Source organism: Eurosta solidaginis, chromosome 5 (assembly GCF_040869045.1).
Source record: "Eurosta solidaginis isolate ZX-2024a chromosome 5, ASM4086904v1, whole genome shotgun sequence".
Taxonomy (NCBI): Eukaryota; Metazoa; Arthropoda; class Insecta; order Diptera; family Tephritidae; genus Eurosta; species Eurosta solidaginis.
In genome coordinates, this window is record NC_090323.1 from 236,213,241 (window position 1) to 236,233,340 (window position 20,100).

Sequence of the window (20,100 nt, forward strand, 5' to 3'; positions counted from 1 at the left end):
CAAAGCCACATCGTTCATATCTTGAAAAAATTTTAAAGAGTGTGGGTTCGAATGCTGCTCCCTATTCATCTTTCCTTCCTCTCCCGCCCCTCTCACTTCTTCCCCTTCCCTCTTTCTTGCTTCTTCTCTCTTTGTTCCTCACTCTCACTCCCCTCCCTCTTCCTCCTCCCTCTTCCTCCTCCTCTCTCTCTCTTCCCTGTGACTTTTAAAAGCCTCTTAAGCATACTTTTAAAAGGCCTTCAAGAAGTTTCTATCCTTCACTTTTACTCATTCTCTCCTCTCACCCCACTTACTCCTTTGCTTCTTCCACATCATCTTCCATCCATTTTTATCTCTGTATTAATACCTTGTGAAATCGGTTTGTGAATCTACTTAATTAACTTTTTTTCTTTTATATCAAAAAATTTAACTGGTGCTAACCCTTTTCCTTTCTTTTCAGGTATGTTACGCCAACAATATTCACTTCGCTATAAAAGTAGTACCAAATAAGTAAGTATTGTTTTACACACTTTTATATTGATACGAATTGAATTTTTTAAGAATCAGAACTAACCTAAAAAGCAAGCTAGCCAATCCTTCTTTAATACCATAATTTAAAATAAATACTTGGCGCGATATATGTACCTCCGAGGAGAAGGGACATGTTTTGTGCAGAATACGGTTGGCAGCTGCAAGGTTTTTTGATGTAGCTTTGCATAGTACTTGAACCGCAGACCTCACTGAAGGCAGGAGGGGCGCGCTAGCACCACCACGGTCGCCATAAAGTTGTGTCCTCATTGGACCCTCATAACGAAGCAGAAGCCTCTACCAAGTTTGGTTTTTGATACCGTGACGTATCGAAAAATATGTATTAAACGCCAGAGTATTTTCTGTATGTCTCCCATAGGTTTTAATCGAGTGAGGCCTTAACTTATCAATTGCCTACTCCGTCTTAACGAAAAACAAAAAAAAAAACAACGTCGCGCGAATATTTTTAAAATATAAATCGTGATTTCTAGAACGTCGACGGTCACTATCCAACTGTTGTTTCACTGTATAGATTTATTTAGGTTTCAATTTGAGAAATACCTTAACATAGGAATCAACATTTATGTCATACAAAGATTAGTGCAGTGCCTTTCGGCCGTGAAGAAAACAGCAGCAATTTTGGAAGAAGCGTGCTTAAGCTGTAGTCGCATCAATATATATATTGATAGTCAGGCGGCGATTAAGCTAACAATCTCACGCAGTTCTTGGTCGAGAAGTCTCCTGGAATGCAAATAAGCATGGAAAAAACTTCGCTCAGGCGGGACTATACATCTATAGATAATGGGTTTCCGGTCATGAAGAGATGGAAGGTAACGGAAAGGCCGATGAGTTGGCAAAGGAGGGTGCAGCACTCGCTGAATCTGCGGTAGACGTCCCAATCCGTTAGGAAGAAACCAAAATGAGACAGGAGTTGCATATGATACATGAAGCAGGAAAGGCGTGGACATAAACTCGGCGCTGCAAAATGCCTAAGATAATATGCGAATCCTACGGTATTATACTCACAAATTGGCTCATATCTCTGTAGAGAAAATACATAAGGCTCATGATGGGCATACTAACTGGACACAGGCAGTATATGCTTATAAGTTAGGTCTCCTCAGTAACAGCAAAAGTAGAAAGTGCGAGCTGCAGCAAGAAGAGGTTGAGCACGTTCTGCGCTCATGTCTTGCGCTGGCCAGATCAAGACTCCAGCTATTATGGGCGGCAGAGTTGCTAGATCACGAGGCAGAAAACTTCTAGTATTGCCAAGAGGACAAATGTTATTCTATTACATAAGTCGTCACACCTAATTGGGGTTTTTCTGTTTGGTCGTCCAACACTACGAACACATTCAATCTATGTGAGGTCCAGTTCAACCTAACCTATGTCATACAAAATTTTGCGACGCTGGAGAGTGAAAATCACCTTACCAACCCAACCCCAAGTTGAACAGAATTGTAAAATATTTCTTGTGAAGTATTACCGCTTGGCATGCGTAAATCTGCATAACATTTCAAGGCCCACATTATTTTTGGTGTAAGTGCTAGCTGCGAAAGAGCCCAGACTAAGTCCTCTGCGGTTTTAAATCTCCAGCCATTAAAAGTGATATGATTGACACGGCGAAAGTGCGGTGACAGAAAGCAGTTCGTCTTGTCTACGTACACTATAAGATTAGATTCTGTTTGTGTTTTTTATTTATTAACAAAAGCTCAGAAAACTAATCTGAGAACCCTGTGGGTTCAGGGTAACCTCTCAACGGCAAGCTTTCCTTACGAAAATTTATTAAATTCTTATAAAAACCATAACATTGAAGGTCCCTACTGCCTATTACTTACATTTGAACTGAGATTGCAGTTCATGTCTCATACCAGACACATGCTTTTTTTTTTTAATTTGCACTTGAAGTCACCAAGTGTGAAAGTTATTAAAACAGCAAGTTAATTAAGGAAAATTATGTGGTTGCGTAAGCCCATTAGAGAGTTGGAAGTAATAATTTTGTAATTATAGTTAAATACTGGTAACACATGATGTGTTATTTCTTCAAAAACATTTTGTCAATATATTGCTAGTGATGTCAGCTGAAAAATATGGGCGACAACTCTTGTAGTATGTACATAAGTGTCTTGTCATAGTTTTTCAAGGGGAATGAGGTTCCTCTATGATTTTTAAAGCCAAAGAAAATTTCCTTTTTGTCCGTTTGTCTTTCTATTGTAATCGCTCATACATCAGATACTTAGTACCATTTTCACAGTACAAATCATAATGTGCACTAACAATGAAATTTACAATTGGCTGATGCAAGATTGATGCGTTGGGCTGTCTCGTATGCAGCCAGCATTGGCGCATACAGAACTGATATTAGTGAATAGTTGGCAACATGGTTTCGTCAGATCAAAGATAGAAATTGTTTTTCATGAATGTCCACAGTGGCTCAAGAGCAGAAAAAGGTTGAACGTGGAAAATAGAAAACTGCTTTTTCATATTTTTCCTGATTAGCATTTTGTTTCATGGGTTATTTATCCAAGGTTTAATTTTAACTCTATAATAATTTTTAATTATATTATAAAGTGCAAGTTTTATACGGCTAAAGGCTACCGGTGATTTCAAATAATTTGAAAAACTTTTTTTTCTATGAAGTTGGGTTGCAAATGGTAGTTGTCGGAATGGACGTGATAACGAGCAGCAGAGTACAACTTTCAAATAGAAATTTTGGATGCGCTGTATCAGAGGTTGGAAAGGACGCGTTTCCAAGCCACCAACTCTAAAAACTGTTTTTTTTTTTATTGAAGGCAACAATTTTATGATTTTTAATTAGGAAGAGCGAGTCAGAGGATTTAAAATTGTAAAAATGTAAAATTAAAATCTTCGCATAAGCAATGGAAAGGTTCGTTCCATTCAAAAATTGATCTGCATGTGTTTAAGAAAAGTGGCTGGAAATGTCTCGACGGCCTGAAGGGAATCTTAAACATAATCTCCCCAAGCAAGAACGGGCTACTTGCCAACCCGCTTGCAAGTTTTACCATAAATATATAAGTTTTAAGCAGCTGTGGTAGGGAGGAAGCTTCCTTAGCGGATCTACCTGTTTTTGAACCAATTCCAATTTATAACATTGAATCTGATAACAAATGAGGTGAAAAGCGTTTTGGTAAAGTAAGGGTCATTGAATTTCTTTGATCAACACATTTTCTAATAATTCCTTTATTTAACACATACTTATGGATGTATGTACATTAGACTGGGTCGATTTATTAACCGATATCGTGCCATCGATTTTTCGATAGGATGATAGGATTTGGGCTCATGAAAAAAAGTTCCACTACGCATACCCAAAAAAATAATTTTCGAGCCTGCAAAATTTCATTTTTTTCCTTTTTTTCGACTTTAATTTTTAAGGTTTTTTTCATGACCTCCTGGCGGCCACCGTGGTGTGATGGTAGCATGCTCCGCCTACCACACCGTATGCCCTGGGTTCACACCCCGGGCAAAGCTACATCAAAATTTTAGAAATAAGGTTTTTCAATTAGAAGAAAATTTTTCTAAGCGGGGTCGCCCCTCGGCAGTGTTTGGCAAGCGCTCCGTGTGTATTTCTGCCATGAAAAGCTCTCAGTGAAAACTCGTCTGCCTTGCAGATGCCGTTCGGAGTCGGCATAAAACATGTAGGTCCTGTCCAGCCTATTTGTACGGAAAATCAAGAGGAGCACGACGCAAATTGGAAGAGAAGCTCGACCTTAGATCTCTTCGGAGGTTATCGCGCCTTACATTTATTTATTTTTTTAATCCATACATGAATAGAAAGCGCCCTATGAAAAAATCGCCGCTAGGTGGCGCAGGTATCGTGATATTAAAAAAATCTTATTTGTGGTCCGATTAGGCTCATATTTGTAACACAATTACATAAATGAATAAAATACGACACATGAGAAAAAATCTCCGCCAGGTGGCGCAAGGATCGAGATATTAAAAAAAAGTCGTATTTCTGGTCCGATTTGGCTCATATTTGGAACACATAATACATACATTAATAGAAAGCGACTATGACAAAAAAAATATCCGCCAGGTGGATCGAGATATTAAAAAAATCATATTTGTGGTCCGATTTGGCTAATATTTGGAACACATAATACGTACATGAATAGAAAGCGGCCTAAGAAAATCGCCGCTAGGTGGCATAGGTACCGAGATATTCAAAAAAAACCGTATATGTGGTCGGACCACAGGCTCATATTTGGAACACATATGTGAATAGAATTCGACATATGAAAAACAATCTCCGCCAGGTGGCGCAAGAACCGAGATATTAAAAAAATCGTATTTGTGGTGCGATTTGGCTCATATTTGGAACACATATTACATACATCAATAGAAAGCGACGAACGATGTCCGATTTGGCTCATATTTGGAACAAATATTACATACAGTCCGGAAGAAGTGACATCAAAATATTTTTGAGTTCCAGGAGGGACAGGATTATTATTGAGGACTTAGATTGTAAGAAATTGTCAGTAAAGAGTCCTTGTAATAATGAGTCACTAAATGAACTAAATAGAATGAGAAATAATAGGCAATTAAATAAAGACTAAAATCACGAAAACAAAAAATTGAAAAAAAAATTTAAGTTAAAAGGTTTTATTGAAAACAATACTTACATTAAGTATTTAGTATTATACTAAAAGCTAGAAAATAATTAGGTAGGTCCTAGGTACTAGTCATCACACTCCTCATCAATCTAGGGCGTTGGTTAAACAAATAAAAGCGTTGGACGCTTCAAATTTCTATAGTAAGACCAACTGAGCCTCACATTTTTAGAAATTTAATTTTTTAAACGAATTGGAAAAAAAGGATGTAACATTTAAAAATGGCGCCCTGCTTTTCTCAATTTTTTTATTTTCAACAAAATCTTTGAAGTTTTTAGTTTTCTTTTAAATATAGAAGTGTCTAAAAGTTTTTCCTTTTAGATTTTTTAATAATATTAGTTTTGTTTCAAAACCAATCTTATTGTTCAGTTAAGCTTAAAATTTAAACCGAACAAGATTAAAAAAAAAAAACAACGCGGTAGTAAATTGAGACTTCCAGTTTAGGCCAAAAAAGCCTGAACAATTGCTTAAGCTCATTAATACTTTAAAATTTAGGATCAAGTTTGTAACAATGTGCCGATCTTTCAGCTTATGCTAGTGTACTAAATATTTTGCTGGGTCATATTTTACTATCCCATCATACTTTTGTTACTCCCTTTCTATTATATCGGTAAAAATGTTGCCAGGACAATATAATAAAAAATAATAGCAGTTGGTACTCGAAGTACTTCAAATTAGTTTAATGAAATAAATACCAATAACGAGAGCGAAGAGCAAATTAAATGTGAAAAGTAGTTTATTGATATCTAAGAAAAATCGTTAAACAGACATTTCGGAATTGAAGCAGTGATTGCCGCACACATTCAGTGGTTCACATGATTTCTGCGCTGCCATCATATCCATGTCGCGAGGGCCTCCGTCCACTGAGCTAAACAAAAAAACACGTGTTCTAGGACTTCATCTGTCTTGGTGCCTGCGAAAGCGGTAAGACGAGAGAGAGCATTATTTTTAACTATTGGGAAAGGTGGGAGATGGGGGAGAAATATGAAATATATATTAAAACGGAGATGTAGGCGTATTTATAATGGAAAATGGCGATTTGTATGGCATGCAGGACATCGAAACTACGAATCCACTTGTTGGAATGAATAAATAGGCATACTGCGACCTATCTCAAATGAATTTCAAGGCCACACTAATGCATGCACACACACCTATGACAGTTAATGATAAAAACCAAGTGTTATAGCGTGTATACTGACGAATACACTAATACTTTGATTACGTGCATGTAGTTATTTCACTAATTACGCTTCCGCAAATAGGATTGACGCCAATAATGCTTGTTACATATTGATCGCGGTCTTAATTAAGTCACTTTGATAGGACATTAGAGGATTACTGAAAGTAGAATTACCAGTGGCGAATATAGAATTTTGGTATGGGGAGTGGATTTTCATTTTATGACTGAAGTAGAATATTAATACATTTTTTTTCACATTTCTTTAAATATTATAAATCCAATTTTAAATTTTGGAAAAACCAATCTCGAATGCTAATGAACGTATTGGGCTGTAACTGTTATTAAAAAATATCCTATATTTGGCTCTATAAAGAAAGCTACTTCAAATAAAAGCTAGCCCACCCTTTTTGAAATGTTTACGAATTAAGTTTTGAGATTTTTTACCCTACGCAAGGCGTATGATGGTCGCGTCACAGTATATTTTTTGATATATGTGCGTTCAACGCAATCTTATGTATGATGAATAGATCGCACGTATTTTTAAGAAGAGCTGCAGATCAAGCGACGCTAGCGCCATCTGGCATTCAAAAGTTGACAATCTTCAACTCTTGCTATATGTAAAGTATAAGAAGAAAAATTCGACATTTGCTTTGGCTAAGAGTGCTTTCACACTTGGCAAGCGAAATTATTTTTCCCTTTCTTTAGTACTTTCTAATGTTCTTCACAATAAAAAACTGCATTTTAACAAAAGAATGGGAGACAAAATATGTTAGCAAGTATTAGTGCTATGCGAAATTTTGTATATGAATGGGCAAGGCGAAATAAGTTTCAATTGCTGAAGTTCCTCTATATTTACAAACGCAACCAACATCTTGCGTGATTGTGCCGATGTTACTGCCACGCATAAGATCGCGTTGCACGCATAATGAAAAAGTAGATTGTGTCTCGCCCATGAACGTATTCAATGCTATAGCGGCAAGAATTGTGATTGTGTGACTCGTAAATCACTGCCTTTCGCTTAGTGGGCTAGCAAATTGGTTTGCCGCGTGCGTTGTTGATTTCATCATAATTTGAGCATCTAAAACCTATTCTAGTAGATAAAAGCTAAATAACAAAATGAGAAAGAAAGGTGAACCGTGACGAAAACAAAGAGGTGAACTCAGTGTCGAGTTCAAATGACTTCTCTTTTGTATATGCAAATGCATTTGGCCCAAGCTGTGTTTATTTGGGTTTGTTTTTCACATGATAATTCAAACTTTTGTTTGATTTCGCGCTTTTAATGTTTTCATTCACAGATTTCCTTTCTGACAATCAATTTAACACAGAAAAGATTTTTAATTGTATAAAAATTGTACTTTACTAGAATAATACGACAAATGTATGTTGTATGTTGATGGCGTCCGTAAGCCACATCAAAATGACAAGACGCAAATTCCATTCATGTAGGTGTCAGCACAAGAAACGGTCCACGGTTGGCGGTAATACATTCGAATATGCGTCCTAAGCGAAGGTTAAATGAGAGAAGAGCTATTGGAACTCTTTTTGCCGCGTTGGATGTATGCAAATGATCCTGCCATTGCCTTAGACAACATGCCCGTTGTGTGTCCATATTGTTCCGGTCTGGAATTCAAAGATGAATCAAAAGGCATCCGTTGCTATCACGAAAATCTGAAAATTAATGTTATTTTACAGCAACCCGAACCCTTAAAATCGCTTTCAACTGGTGATCATACAAAAAGTACATTCCCGCATTATTATATCTCCCTTTTATTCTCCCCTTTTATTGCCTTGTGTCGGTTGTTATTGTTGTGGTTGTTGTAGCGATAAATACACTGCCCGAAGGCTTTGTGGCGTGTTATCGATGTTGATGATCCTTAGCTGGATATAGATTGGGCATGTTCCGGTTACAAAACCTATTAAGTTATAAGCCCAGCCATCTCGCGAATAGTTAAATAAGACCATACTGAATCTTCAAGGCCATACCGGCCCCCACCCACAACTTCGAGGAGGAACTTGGGAACGCCATAGCCTCGGCTGCTGAAGAAACAAGAAACGCCATGGATAGGTGAGGTTGACAATTGGGCTGGAGAAGCTATAAATTGCGCTGACATCCCCTTTAAAGGGTTTCGCTACACAACAGGCATATCTGCCGCGGCTATATTCTAAGCCCCCTAACCCGATGTGGGTTTATATCGGTGCTCTGAACTATATAAAACAAAAAAAATTAATGTAAGGCGCGACAACCTCCGAAGAGATTTTATGCCGAACTTCTCTTCCACTTTTCGTCCTGCTCCTATAACTTTTTACTACAAATTGGCGGGGCGGGACCTGCTTGTTTTATGCCGACTTCGAACGGCAGCTTTTCATGGTAGAAATACACTCGGAGTGCTTGCCAAACACTGGCGAGGGTCGACCCCGCATAGAAAATTTTTCTTCTAACTGAAAAAACTGGTTTCTAAAATTTTGATGTTGCTTTTCTCGGGGCGTGAACCCAGACTCTTCGGTGTGGCAGGCGGAGCACGCTACCATCACACGGCTGCCGCTTCTGAACTATATATGGAATTTTAAATTTGCAGTTCAAGGGCAAGTGGCTTTAAAGTTGATTGCAAGATTGCCACTCTCCTTCCGTACTATTTTCCTTAATACCTCGATCCCTGGGCCTCCTAGCGCAAATTTTAGTGTTAGGTATAGCTGTCCCTTTAGGTACTAAAATACTCTTAAAATTTCCAGCAACTTGTAGCCTAGGATGTTACATAAAAATCGATCGAAAGATTCCAATTCCCGTATGCATTGTTTTATCTCGAACCGTACGCCACCTAGCGTAATGTTTTCGTCATTTGTTGCAGTGTGTTGGCCTTCAGAACTACTCGTGAGATTTCAATTCTGTAGCTCAATCAGAAGTTTTTTAAAACTTGATGGAAATAATCTCATATTGGAAGCAAAGTTTCCAAAATTCTATGTCTCCAGACAAAAATCATTCTAACTCTTGAACTGGTAAAAAAAATCAAAAGCAAAAGTTTCTAAATATCTCGCCCGAGCGCCACCTATTGGAATTTCCCCCTCAAAGCATTGTCATCGAACTCTCAACTACGTCTAAGGCATCAAGTTTTTAGCGCAATGGAAAGTCTCTCAAAAATTTAACGCACAATTTAATCGGATGAGTACGATTTTCCATATATCAAGTCTCTATGAATTTTCGACCGGTGCGACATGAAGCGAAAATTTTGTCTCCTTTTTTTGTAATGTCTCGCGAATCGCGGAAAAGAAAGATTGGATTTTTAGACACCGTTACTCCACGAAAAAATTTGTAATATTTTTTATCTCTAATAAGGTTCGAGCTTTGAACGTAAAAAAGCAAAAGATCTCACTCCAAAAGGCGTATTTAACCCCTAAACTAAACCCTCCCTTAATTCGCGAATGATAACTGCCATTGGTTTTAGTAAACAATCAAGGCATAAAATTTGTTCAGCACACATGCACACAATGGTGTTTATGCAAAGACATGGAATGTTGATATTTCCAGAGTTGCCGCTTCATTCAATTTGAAACAACCGTAGTACTCTTTATTAACGCTTTTGGTACTACTCTTCTGTATTGCTGGATGACTTTTCGCGTTGCGGGTACCAAATGGAACGTATTAACAAAGGTATTAACATAGCTCGTTTTCTATTTCAATTTCCTTATTTCTACTGATATCGACCTAAAGGACGACCAGGTAGAAGATATCGATAGAGCTTATTTTTTATGCAATCTCTCTTTTCTTTTCGGAGTTCCTCACCAATATACGAGGGGAAGGTTTTGAGTGGGAAGCTACCTGGATCAGAGTCGTACTAGGTGTCAGGAATAAAATCATCATCACCAGGAGCGAATTTTCAGTTTAAGTGATAAGCAGCTAGCTCCCTTATATGAGGGCCACATGTGTTTGGCCGTTGCGCAAGATTATGTTCCTTCATTAGGGCTTCAGCTTCAGCTGCGAGGTTATCCCATTTACCTTTTACAAAGTTAATGTAGGTGCAGAGCGGGCGACCAGTTTATGAGCTCCTCGCTTAAGATGTATATATTTGGCGAACTGTCCATTAACCATTATCCGCGCTAAAGGGCGTATCATCGATTTGTTCTCCAACATTCTGGCCCCTACTATAGGCTGGCAAATTTCAATGTCAGAGGTCATACTGTGCGTTCAAGTTGTCAAGGATTACGTGATTTTCGCCGGTGTGGTACGCACTTATGTTGGGCGTTATCCACTCCGATTAAAGATGAGACAAGGTGTGTAAATCTAAATAATTTCGAGTTAGATATCGCCTACTCGGATAGTTTAACTTTGACAGTTTGGGGTAGTGCCCTTATGATAGAAGTGTGATAAATTCTAGGCCGCCCTTGTTTCCTCTCACATACTTTCCTATGATGTAGATTTTAGCCTATGCAAGTTCAGAGGTCCTATTTCCGTCAGCTTAGTATCCGGTATAGTTACGAAACGTATGTTACATTGTTGATAAATTTCAGCTCCGTGGAGAAGCGAGTCACTCTGTGAACGAGGACCGCGTGGGCACACAAATGCCTGTTGATAGCGTGTACGGTCGTAGTCCTGACGCAGTTTTAGTCGGTGTTGCAGAAATTTCGTTACTAAGCCGTTATTATCTATTAAAGCGGCATCGACCCAGACATGAAGTGCGTTGAGTCTAGGTCGCATTCTTGCATATATAGGGGTGCTGGAATAAGGTGCACTGATCGAGGAAGGAGATGTTGATAATCTTGTCTCGAACAAGTGCTATCGTCCGATCCGAACTCGCCAAGGATGACTGGATCTTGCACCACGACAATGCACCGGTCCATTCCTCGTTCGGAGTTTAAGAGGTTTTTTTTAAGAAAAAGGCGTCCCAACCTTGCGTATAATTCACACCGATAAAGTCGCACCTCAAAGGAACTCATTATGGCGGCGTTCCGTAGCTCCAAGCAGCTAAAACCGTGGTGCTAAACGGGGTTACTTCGGAGGACTACCAAAGGTGCTTCGAATCATGGGCGAAAGGTTGGAATCAATTTATAGATTTGGAGGAAGAATATTGTGAAGCTAGTAACATTTTTCCTAAAACTTCTTTTTCTTATTTTTTTATTGCAAAATTCCGCGATATATAAATTGCTACACCTCGCATGTGTAAAGCCAGGCTTACACTGAAAGAAGAAGACTCGTAAAATCAACCGAAATACGCGTCAATTCAACCGGAATTTCTGTCAATTTTTATCCATCGCAACAAGATTTTGAATCAACTGCGCACTCGTTGATTCGTAATTGTTAGTAGTCAAATGAACAAAAAAAGTTGTTGCGACAGCTTTGTATGAAAGTACCTATGTTTCCATATAAATAAATAAATGTTAGGCGCGATAACCTCAGAAGAGTTTTTAGGCCGAACTTCTCTCCCAATTTTCGTCGTGCTCCTTTTTAATTTTTCTTACAAATTGGCGGGACGGGACCTTATGGTTTTATGCCGACTCCGATCGGTATCTGCAAGGCATATACGTTTTTACTGAGACCATTTCATGGCAGAAATACACTCGGAGTGCTTGCCGAATACTGCCAAGGGGAGACCCCGTTTAGAAAATTTTTCTTATAATTGAAAAAGCTTGTTTCTAAAATTTTGATGTTGCTTTGCCCGTACGTAAATATGTGAATACATAAATACGCATGCTTGCTACATATACATATATATGAATATAGAAATGAAAATAGTAGTCACAAAACTGATTCTCCATTCTTTCAGTTGCAGTCCAGCTCATTCTCAATTTCTTCCCTCGCATGTAGTTGCCACACTTGATTGTTTCGAACAAAACTTGTAGTATAAATTTTTGACGTAACATTTTAAAAAGAGAACTTGTAAGTTATAGAAAAGTAAAGAATCAAACCGCAGGAAGGTAATTCACCACTGGAGTAACTTTACATGTAATTCGGCAAGTTTAATTTTCGTAACACTTTAAGTTGAAACGATTCCAAAACAACTCAAACTTTTATTTTGTCGGAAGCATCAACATTAAAAAAGGATCTTTTTTTATTATCTTATTAGATTCGTTCGCGTGAGTGAAAATTTATAAAAACTTGAACAAAATGTTACTACTTAATTTTGGAAAAATCCTGTTCGTTCAAGCAAAACTTTTGCAACAAGAGGGCACAATTTTGCATTTCACTTGGACGGGAAGTAGCAAAATTGTACCCGATAAATAGGTGTCCCGGTATCTCATAATTTTTTTCACAGTAAATTCAAAAAAAAAAGGGTTTTTTCGTTTTGTATTGATAACTGAAAAACTAGTTTTCTGTTGTTTTCCCATTTTGTGTGTTTTTCGATTTGATGGTAGAGAGCGCAGTGAGCGTACACCTCTCTTTGAAATTTGCTCACGTATTGACAGTTGATCGCTGTTGAAATCTCCTGTAAGTTCAGTTGTGTTAACAGAAAAATCAGTTAGATTGATTAGGAATCTGTCAATTTTACAAAATTTTGTTAACTTAAGAGCGACAATTTCTCTTCTGTTGAAATGACTAAACTAATTTGTTCGCTGGACAAAGAACTCGGTCGAATTAACCATAATTCGATCAATTTCACCGAATCTCCGTTAAGTCAAGAACAACAGGACCGATTTGTTAATTTTACTAGCACCATTTCTTTCAGTGTGCAGATATCTTTTTTATTTTGTGTGTCGATGTAAGTAGATGGAAGTAAGTAAGTCGATGTTATTTTAAAATTTCCTAATAATTTAATTGAGTCCTTTTTCACAACGAAAAAATATATGTGGCAACCCTGCATACATTCCTTGATTGAATTTTTATTGATAGCGTTTGTATTGTTGTTAGTACTTACCTCCAAGTAGGTTTTAATGCGCATCACACAGCTCGGCAAATTTAGGCACACAAAAACTGTGGAGACAATCAAAAGCATCTTTGTTACTTTCAGTTGCGATGAATTGGAAATTCGTCGTTCTGTAAGTAGAAAATGAATGGAAAACAAAAAACATAAAAAGAGTTGACACATATGGATTTATATATACGTAGAAGTACTAAAAAATGTATTGTGTGTTTTATATGCTTTGTTTGCTTATGGACGCCGGTAATCTAAAGTTTAACACGTGCGCCCTTTAACAAATCCTGTAAAAGTTTTGTATGACTTAGTATAGTAAATTAGTAACCGAAACGTGTAGAAAAACTTTTAAAAAGCACTTTTCGGATGTTCATATTTAAATTTCCAACTTTTGAAAGCGCAATGAGTAGCAAAGTTACATATTTTCATTTATCATGTGTAAACATAACTTTCGTGAACTTCTTCCAGTGGATGTTTAATTTCGCAGCCAGAGTGCAGAACAATTTTCCTAAGCAATTAATTTTAACTTACAAAAAGTTGTTAATTTTTGATAGAAGAGATACGGCGCCGCCAAAAATCATTAGTAGCATTCTATTAGGTCTTCGAGCTCTGGATCGCGATAAAATCTCAGGATTAGTACTATGAGAGTTGGCAGCACTCAACGAATGTGCACACATTATAAGGTGCAAGTTCTACAGTCCGGGAGAAGTGACATCAAAATACTTTAAGAGTTCGAGGACTTAGATTGTAACAAATTATCAGGAAAGAGTCCTTGTAATAATGAGTCACTAAATGAACTAAATAGAATGAGAAATAATAGCCAATTAAGATTAAAAAGTTGAAAATAAAATAGTTTAAAAAAAATGTTTAAGTTAAACGGTTTTATTGAAAACAATACTTACATTAAGTAATAATAATACAATAATAATACTAAAAACTAAAAAATAATTAGGTAGGTCCTAGGTACTAGTCATCACCATCCTCACCAATCTAGGGCATTGGTCAGAAAATTAAAAAAAGCACTGGGCGCGTGAAATTTCTAAAAATGTGGGTCGTAGCATAACCTGATTAAGGTTCAGTTGGTCTTATTTATGACTATCAATTGAAATTTTACGCTTCCAACGCCTTTACTTAATGCCTGATCAACGCCCTAGATTGATGAGGAGGCTGATGACCTAGGACCTACCTAATTATTTTCTAGCTTTTAGTATTGTTATTACTTAATGTAAGTATTGTTTTAAATAAAACCGTCTAACTCAACAATTTTTTTAAAATTATTTTATTCCATATATAAATTGTATGGGATTGTGCACTTAAAAACAGTTAAAATACGTCCAAAAATGTCGGGAGAATTACCAAATGAAGCGTTTTGAACTAAATAACTATCATTCCAAGGCTGATATTAAAAATTACTTCTGTGAGGAGCTTTGTGCAAAAATCAATTTCACATAATGTTGTGGTTCTTGTATTTGTCAATTAAAAAAATGTATAGTTTTTCTATCATGATTTAAATTGAATGTGATGTAATTATTTTATGGCCTTAATAATATGTTTACAGACTTAAAGTTAAAATTTATGGGTTGTCGAGTGGAAAAAATATTGTAACGAATTTACTTGCAAATCCTCTTATTTGCCCTTTTGCTAAGATCGTATCACTAAACTGTTGAATAAATAACTCCAATATTGAATAATGGAAAAATGGCTTTTATTAAAGTACTTCAAAATAACACTTATACTTTGCAACTAGCTGGCTTAATAACCAAACTGATAGCTTAAATGAAACTGACTTTCAAAATAATACTGCTATGGCTCGCTAGATAGCGTCTTAATCGAAACTGCTTGATAGCTCAAATCAAACTGAATTCCAGCGCCTCTACATTTGCTGCCTTTTATACTTTCTGATTTCAACGTTCGCATCTTCTAGGCGCTTCCATTTCCAGAATCTACTAGTTGCCATCAACTCTCAAACTTCTCAGCTGTAACTACAATTGCACGATTTTATAGCTTCTCTCATTGCATACTTTCAGCAGTATCTCAGATATATGCATGTGTTTGTGCACTGATTCTCCGCTGCTCGTATACGTACATGGTACATATGTGTAGACGCAATTATTGTTTCGTTTATGTATATACATAATGATTGAATTATTGATGTGAATTCACGTCACTGCTTAGCATCGGCCTAGAGATGGCAGCACCCCTAGTTTTGCTAATATTCGTAACAATATGTTAAATATCAGATGCCCTAGTGCATATGTTTGTAAGTGCTACAAAGTACAGAGTGCATGTGCTGTCAAATATTTTGCACATAAAATCACACTGTTGACCCGGAATCGATCCAGATATATATCAGGATCACATCATTTGCATGTAAAAATTCTATCCGTGTCTGGATCACGCTTCATTGGAACGCAACTATTGTTTCTCCTTCACACCCAGCCAGATAGAAGAGCGTTGCGCGATATATTCCTTATACGATATTAAGAAAAGTAATGTGACGCTTGTGGGTTAGTGAGGAAATTGTCTTTGGACATAAGATGAGGTCTAACGTAGAGGATGCTATAGCCCTATCGATAATCGTGTTTAATAGCAGATCAAGGAGTATATTTGCCACTGAGTTGAGAGAGGCATATGGAGGCTTGATCTATTTTTTGTTGATACGGACATCACCGGCAGTGATCGCGAAGATGGGGTGATTTCCATAACTTCCATAGCCCAGGTGGTAAAACGCAAATTAGTGATGAAAAATGGTGATAGTCCTGGAAAGGAAATGAAACAAAACAAAATAAAACTGAACGAAACGAAATCGAATGGAATGAAAAGGAAAGAAAAAATCCTATCGAAAAATCGATGGCGCGATATCGGTTAACTTTGGTCCATACAAATCGACCCAAGTTAATATGTATTATTGCGCAGCCTTTTAACACTAGTAAGCACACAAAACACAAACAAACAACAACAGCATTTCGAGTGTGCAGCTGGGCATGTAATGTTCGGTTTCACCCGAACTTAGACTTCCTAGCTCTAGTTAGCGTCAAAACACTAGTTTTCTAGACGCACATCTGTAAATGTACGCATCAAACTTCACGAGTATTTGAGATTCACGCGTTTTTAATTATTTTAATAGCTATTTATTCGTTTTTAGTGCAAATTAAACATCTTTTATAATATAGTGCAACTGAGATGACAAAATTTCTTTCTGATTTCCTGGCAACTTATTGCTTAAAGCAGACAAACTGGTGGTAAAGACACACTCCACAGGGGCGTAGCCAGAAAATTGCCTGGGGGGTTAACATTTTTTTTTTTTAGTTAAATAAATAAAACAAAATTGTCTTTAGCTTTAACATTAAAGTACGTGTATTTAGAATATGATATGAAAAAGGTTACATTAAAAACTCAAGCACATGCGTCGGCTTTTCTTTGCCATTTCATCTAAAACTTCATCAACGGTAACAATTTGATCACGGTGGATGCTTAGTGATGCACAGCCATTCAATCGATTTTTACCCATCGTGTTTCTCAAATAGTTTTTAATCAGCCTAAGAGTTGAAAAAGATCTCTCGTTCGTTGCCGTTGTTACTGGAAGCGTATACAAGATTTTCAACAACATGTGAACATTAGGAAAAGCCAAAGAATCGCATTCCTGTAATATTAATCATAGATAAATTGATAAAAAAAACCGAGGTACCTCCTTTAGGAATAAGTAGAATTCATGCTTTTTGAGCCTATGCATGAGATCTAACGTATACGTATATAAAATTCAAAAGAAAGAAACTGATCGAATAGAAAAAAATTTAATCTAAAAAAGTCATATCTACACGGAAAAAACACTAATGTGTTTTTACATTTTAAAATGTGAAAAACACATTAGTTTTTCATTTATCAAATAATTTGAATTTTACGTTTTTGAAGTGTGTTTTTGATATGAAAAAAATGTAGATATTACATTATAATAATGTGTTTTCCACATGGAAAATAATGTCAAATTTGCATTATATTTCAAAATAGGAAATGTGTACTTCGAAAAAATGCTGTAAATTTAATATTATTTAAATGTGGAGAATAAAATCAGAGCAGTATCGTTCATTTCGGCAAACAAATAGCACCGTAAGCAATGTTTATATGTATGTTTATATGTAGCTTGTCGCCGTGACGTAAGGGCAGAAGAATCATGCAAATATTCAGACGCATAGAGTTTTCATATTTGCCTTTTCATTCCGATGAATGTAATCGCGGTTGAGGCAAACGAGCAAACGCCTGAATTGATTATATTCACGCATGCAATAGGTTGGTTGATTTTAAATCAGTGTCGATTATGTTCGTTTAAGCAAGTTGGATCATTGAACACGATCATGTTGCCGAATGTAATCGAACGTTGTTGTGTCCGATTTTTGCTGTTCTCTGATATATATGTAGATGGTCGTTAGGCAAATTTACAAGGAAACCTCTTTATGAAATTATAGTAAAAGTTAAGATGTACATTTGTATATTTAATAAATTGCAGAATTATTATGAAATAGAATATGATTAAAATATAAGTGTTGACTTCGTACATATATATGCTTGCATATTAAAAATATAATATCACCAACAAAGTAAATACGTAGCAGAATTATAAAGAAATTTATTAACATAGACGTAAAAACATCAAATATTTGAATTGTAACGCCCTAAAAACTCCAATGATCCTGAGGCAAGGGGGGTAACCCCCCCCCCGTCGCTACGCCCCTGATACTCCATATACACACATATTTGTAATGTTATTAGCTATTTCATTGGAAATTTTCATTAGAAATGTATTGACAGTACGACATCACCAATCAGCGAATGAACACGCAATTTTTCCAACCCAATTCAGTGTGCTGGTCTCGAATGAGTCTTGAATGAGTGTATTATAAATGCGAGTTTGTTTTTTCTATTTTTCTTTTACAAAGTTCTTTATCAAGTATTTGTATGGACGCTTGTTTGTTTGTCATTTGCGCTTAATAAGAAATTTCAGAATTTTTATTTATATGGATATGCCAATAAGTTTTCCATAATATTTAACGACATGTGTGTGAACATAGCGGGACATTCATCGTTTATTTTAACATACATACAAATGCACGGGTGGGTGCGGTGACCATTATTTTTATTATTTGCTTTATGGCGCTTTTCACTATAAAATGTAAATAAGATTTGTTAGGTTTTTTTAAATGGAAATTAAGGGTTAGATTATGTATGACGCCTTGAAACTTTGCGTCGCTGTCACTGGCATTCGCATTCACCACTATATAATACCAAAAATTTCACAAAGGCGAATGAATACTCTTATATCATACTAATTTTGGTTCACACAAGAAAATACGACTCGTTGCGCCATACATAATGTGCCCCTAAGTTGACATTTCTAAAAACATCCAACTTATTCTAATTGCAATAATTCTTTCATCAGTAGAGCTACGCTTCACTTGTAGAACTGGAAAGCATTTAGGAGACTTGCAATTTGGATATTTATTTTGTACTCCTATTTTGTACTTCTATTTTGTGTTGTAACTCCTCTAAGACCATTTTCAAAACATGTTTATGGTCACCGTAGCATTAGCATCAAGGAAAAGTTTAGGTTAGGTTGAACTGGCCGGTCCATGAGTGTAGGATTCTTATTATTTTCATTTAACTTTGTGTTTAAGTTACTTTGAATTTTGTAATTTTGAAATGTTTTACCAATTTTTAATATTCAATATTGATTTTGTGATTATCAAAAATTTTCATTACAAAAAGAAATTGTGTTGAATATAAACTTAATAAAAGATAAATATCTATCAAAATAAAAATTACATTTTATAAAATAATATATATTAAATAGAAATTTATTAATTTAGTCAGATCTGTATATTCAATACGAGAAAGTCGCGTATACGCCTAGTGGTTACACGGAAAGTCTAAACAACATATTTTCATATAACCACAATTGGCGATCCCGCCTTTTGTCGAGTTCAGTTGCAGATACATAGAAGTACTAATATTACAGACGGATGTTCAATTCGATTTGCCACACTAGAGCTGAAAAGATAACATAGAAGTACTAATATTACAAACGGACATTCAATTCAATTAAAATCTAGAGCACATTTTGCCACATCAGAGCTGAAAAGATAGTGACACCATAACTGATAAAGTTCTAACAAGTTGAAATACAAATAGTTCTTGTATAACAAAAACGGAAACGTTAGCCTAACGCAGTGAACTTCCTTTGGAACTACTTTGCCGTTTTTGTGTTCTATTTAAGTGTAAAAAAAGCAATAAAAGCATCAGAACATTACCAATAATGCTTTTTACACAATTGCAACGTCATTATCGAATCTTGGATTGTATGTAGTTGACAAGTGTTAAATCAAAATAACGCAAATACATATAACACAGAAAAAGAAACACAAACATTGAACGTTGTTTGCGTAAAAGATTGGTGGTAGTGAAACGTTGGTAGTCATATTTAATATTGTTTTATAATATCATTTATGTATTAATGTTATTCTTTTTCTAATTTAATATCACTTCTGCGTAATTCAATTACTCAGATATAAATTTACATACTATTAATTTTTCTTTTGGTCAATAATAAAGATTTATTTATTTTTATCTGGTAAAAATTTTTAAATTGTAAACGCTCTTTTCCAGAGATCTTAAATATTATTTTTAATTATCATCAATAACATCTATTTCTGAGATTTTATTTCAATTAATATAATTTATTATGTATCATACACCAACACACCACAGACATTCATCTACATCAACACAACAAATAAACGATACGCTTATCAATTTAGAAGATGGTTCTTCACAAAATGATCTAATAAATCCGTATGCGAATCAAAACAATAATGAAATTTTTTCTACTTCAGTAAAACTTCCTCAATTTTGGACAAATTGTCCTGAAGCATGGTTAATA

The 20,100-nt window shown here is 35.9% G+C and overlaps 2 protein-coding genes across 12 annotated transcripts in view; one reads left to right on the forward strand and one right to left on the reverse strand.

The window, feature by feature from the left end:
- fry (Protein furry) overlaps positions 1-20,100 on the forward strand; it is a 470,099-nt gene that overhangs the window by 261,026 nt on the left and 188,973 nt on the right. The gene's annotated exons all lie outside the window — the stretch shown is intronic.
- The window catches only part of CNMaR (CNMamide Receptor), a 239,781-nt gene that overhangs the window by 99,589 nt on the left and 120,092 nt on the right, over positions 1-20,100 (reverse strand). For both annotated transcript variants that reach the window (XM_067788955.1, XM_067788954.1), the window contains exon 5: positions 13,173-13,291. In XM_067788955.1, coding sequence (XP_067645056.1) covers positions 13,173-13,291 — 119 coding nt within the window. The remainder of the gene's footprint in view (positions 1-13,172; positions 13,292-20,100) is intronic.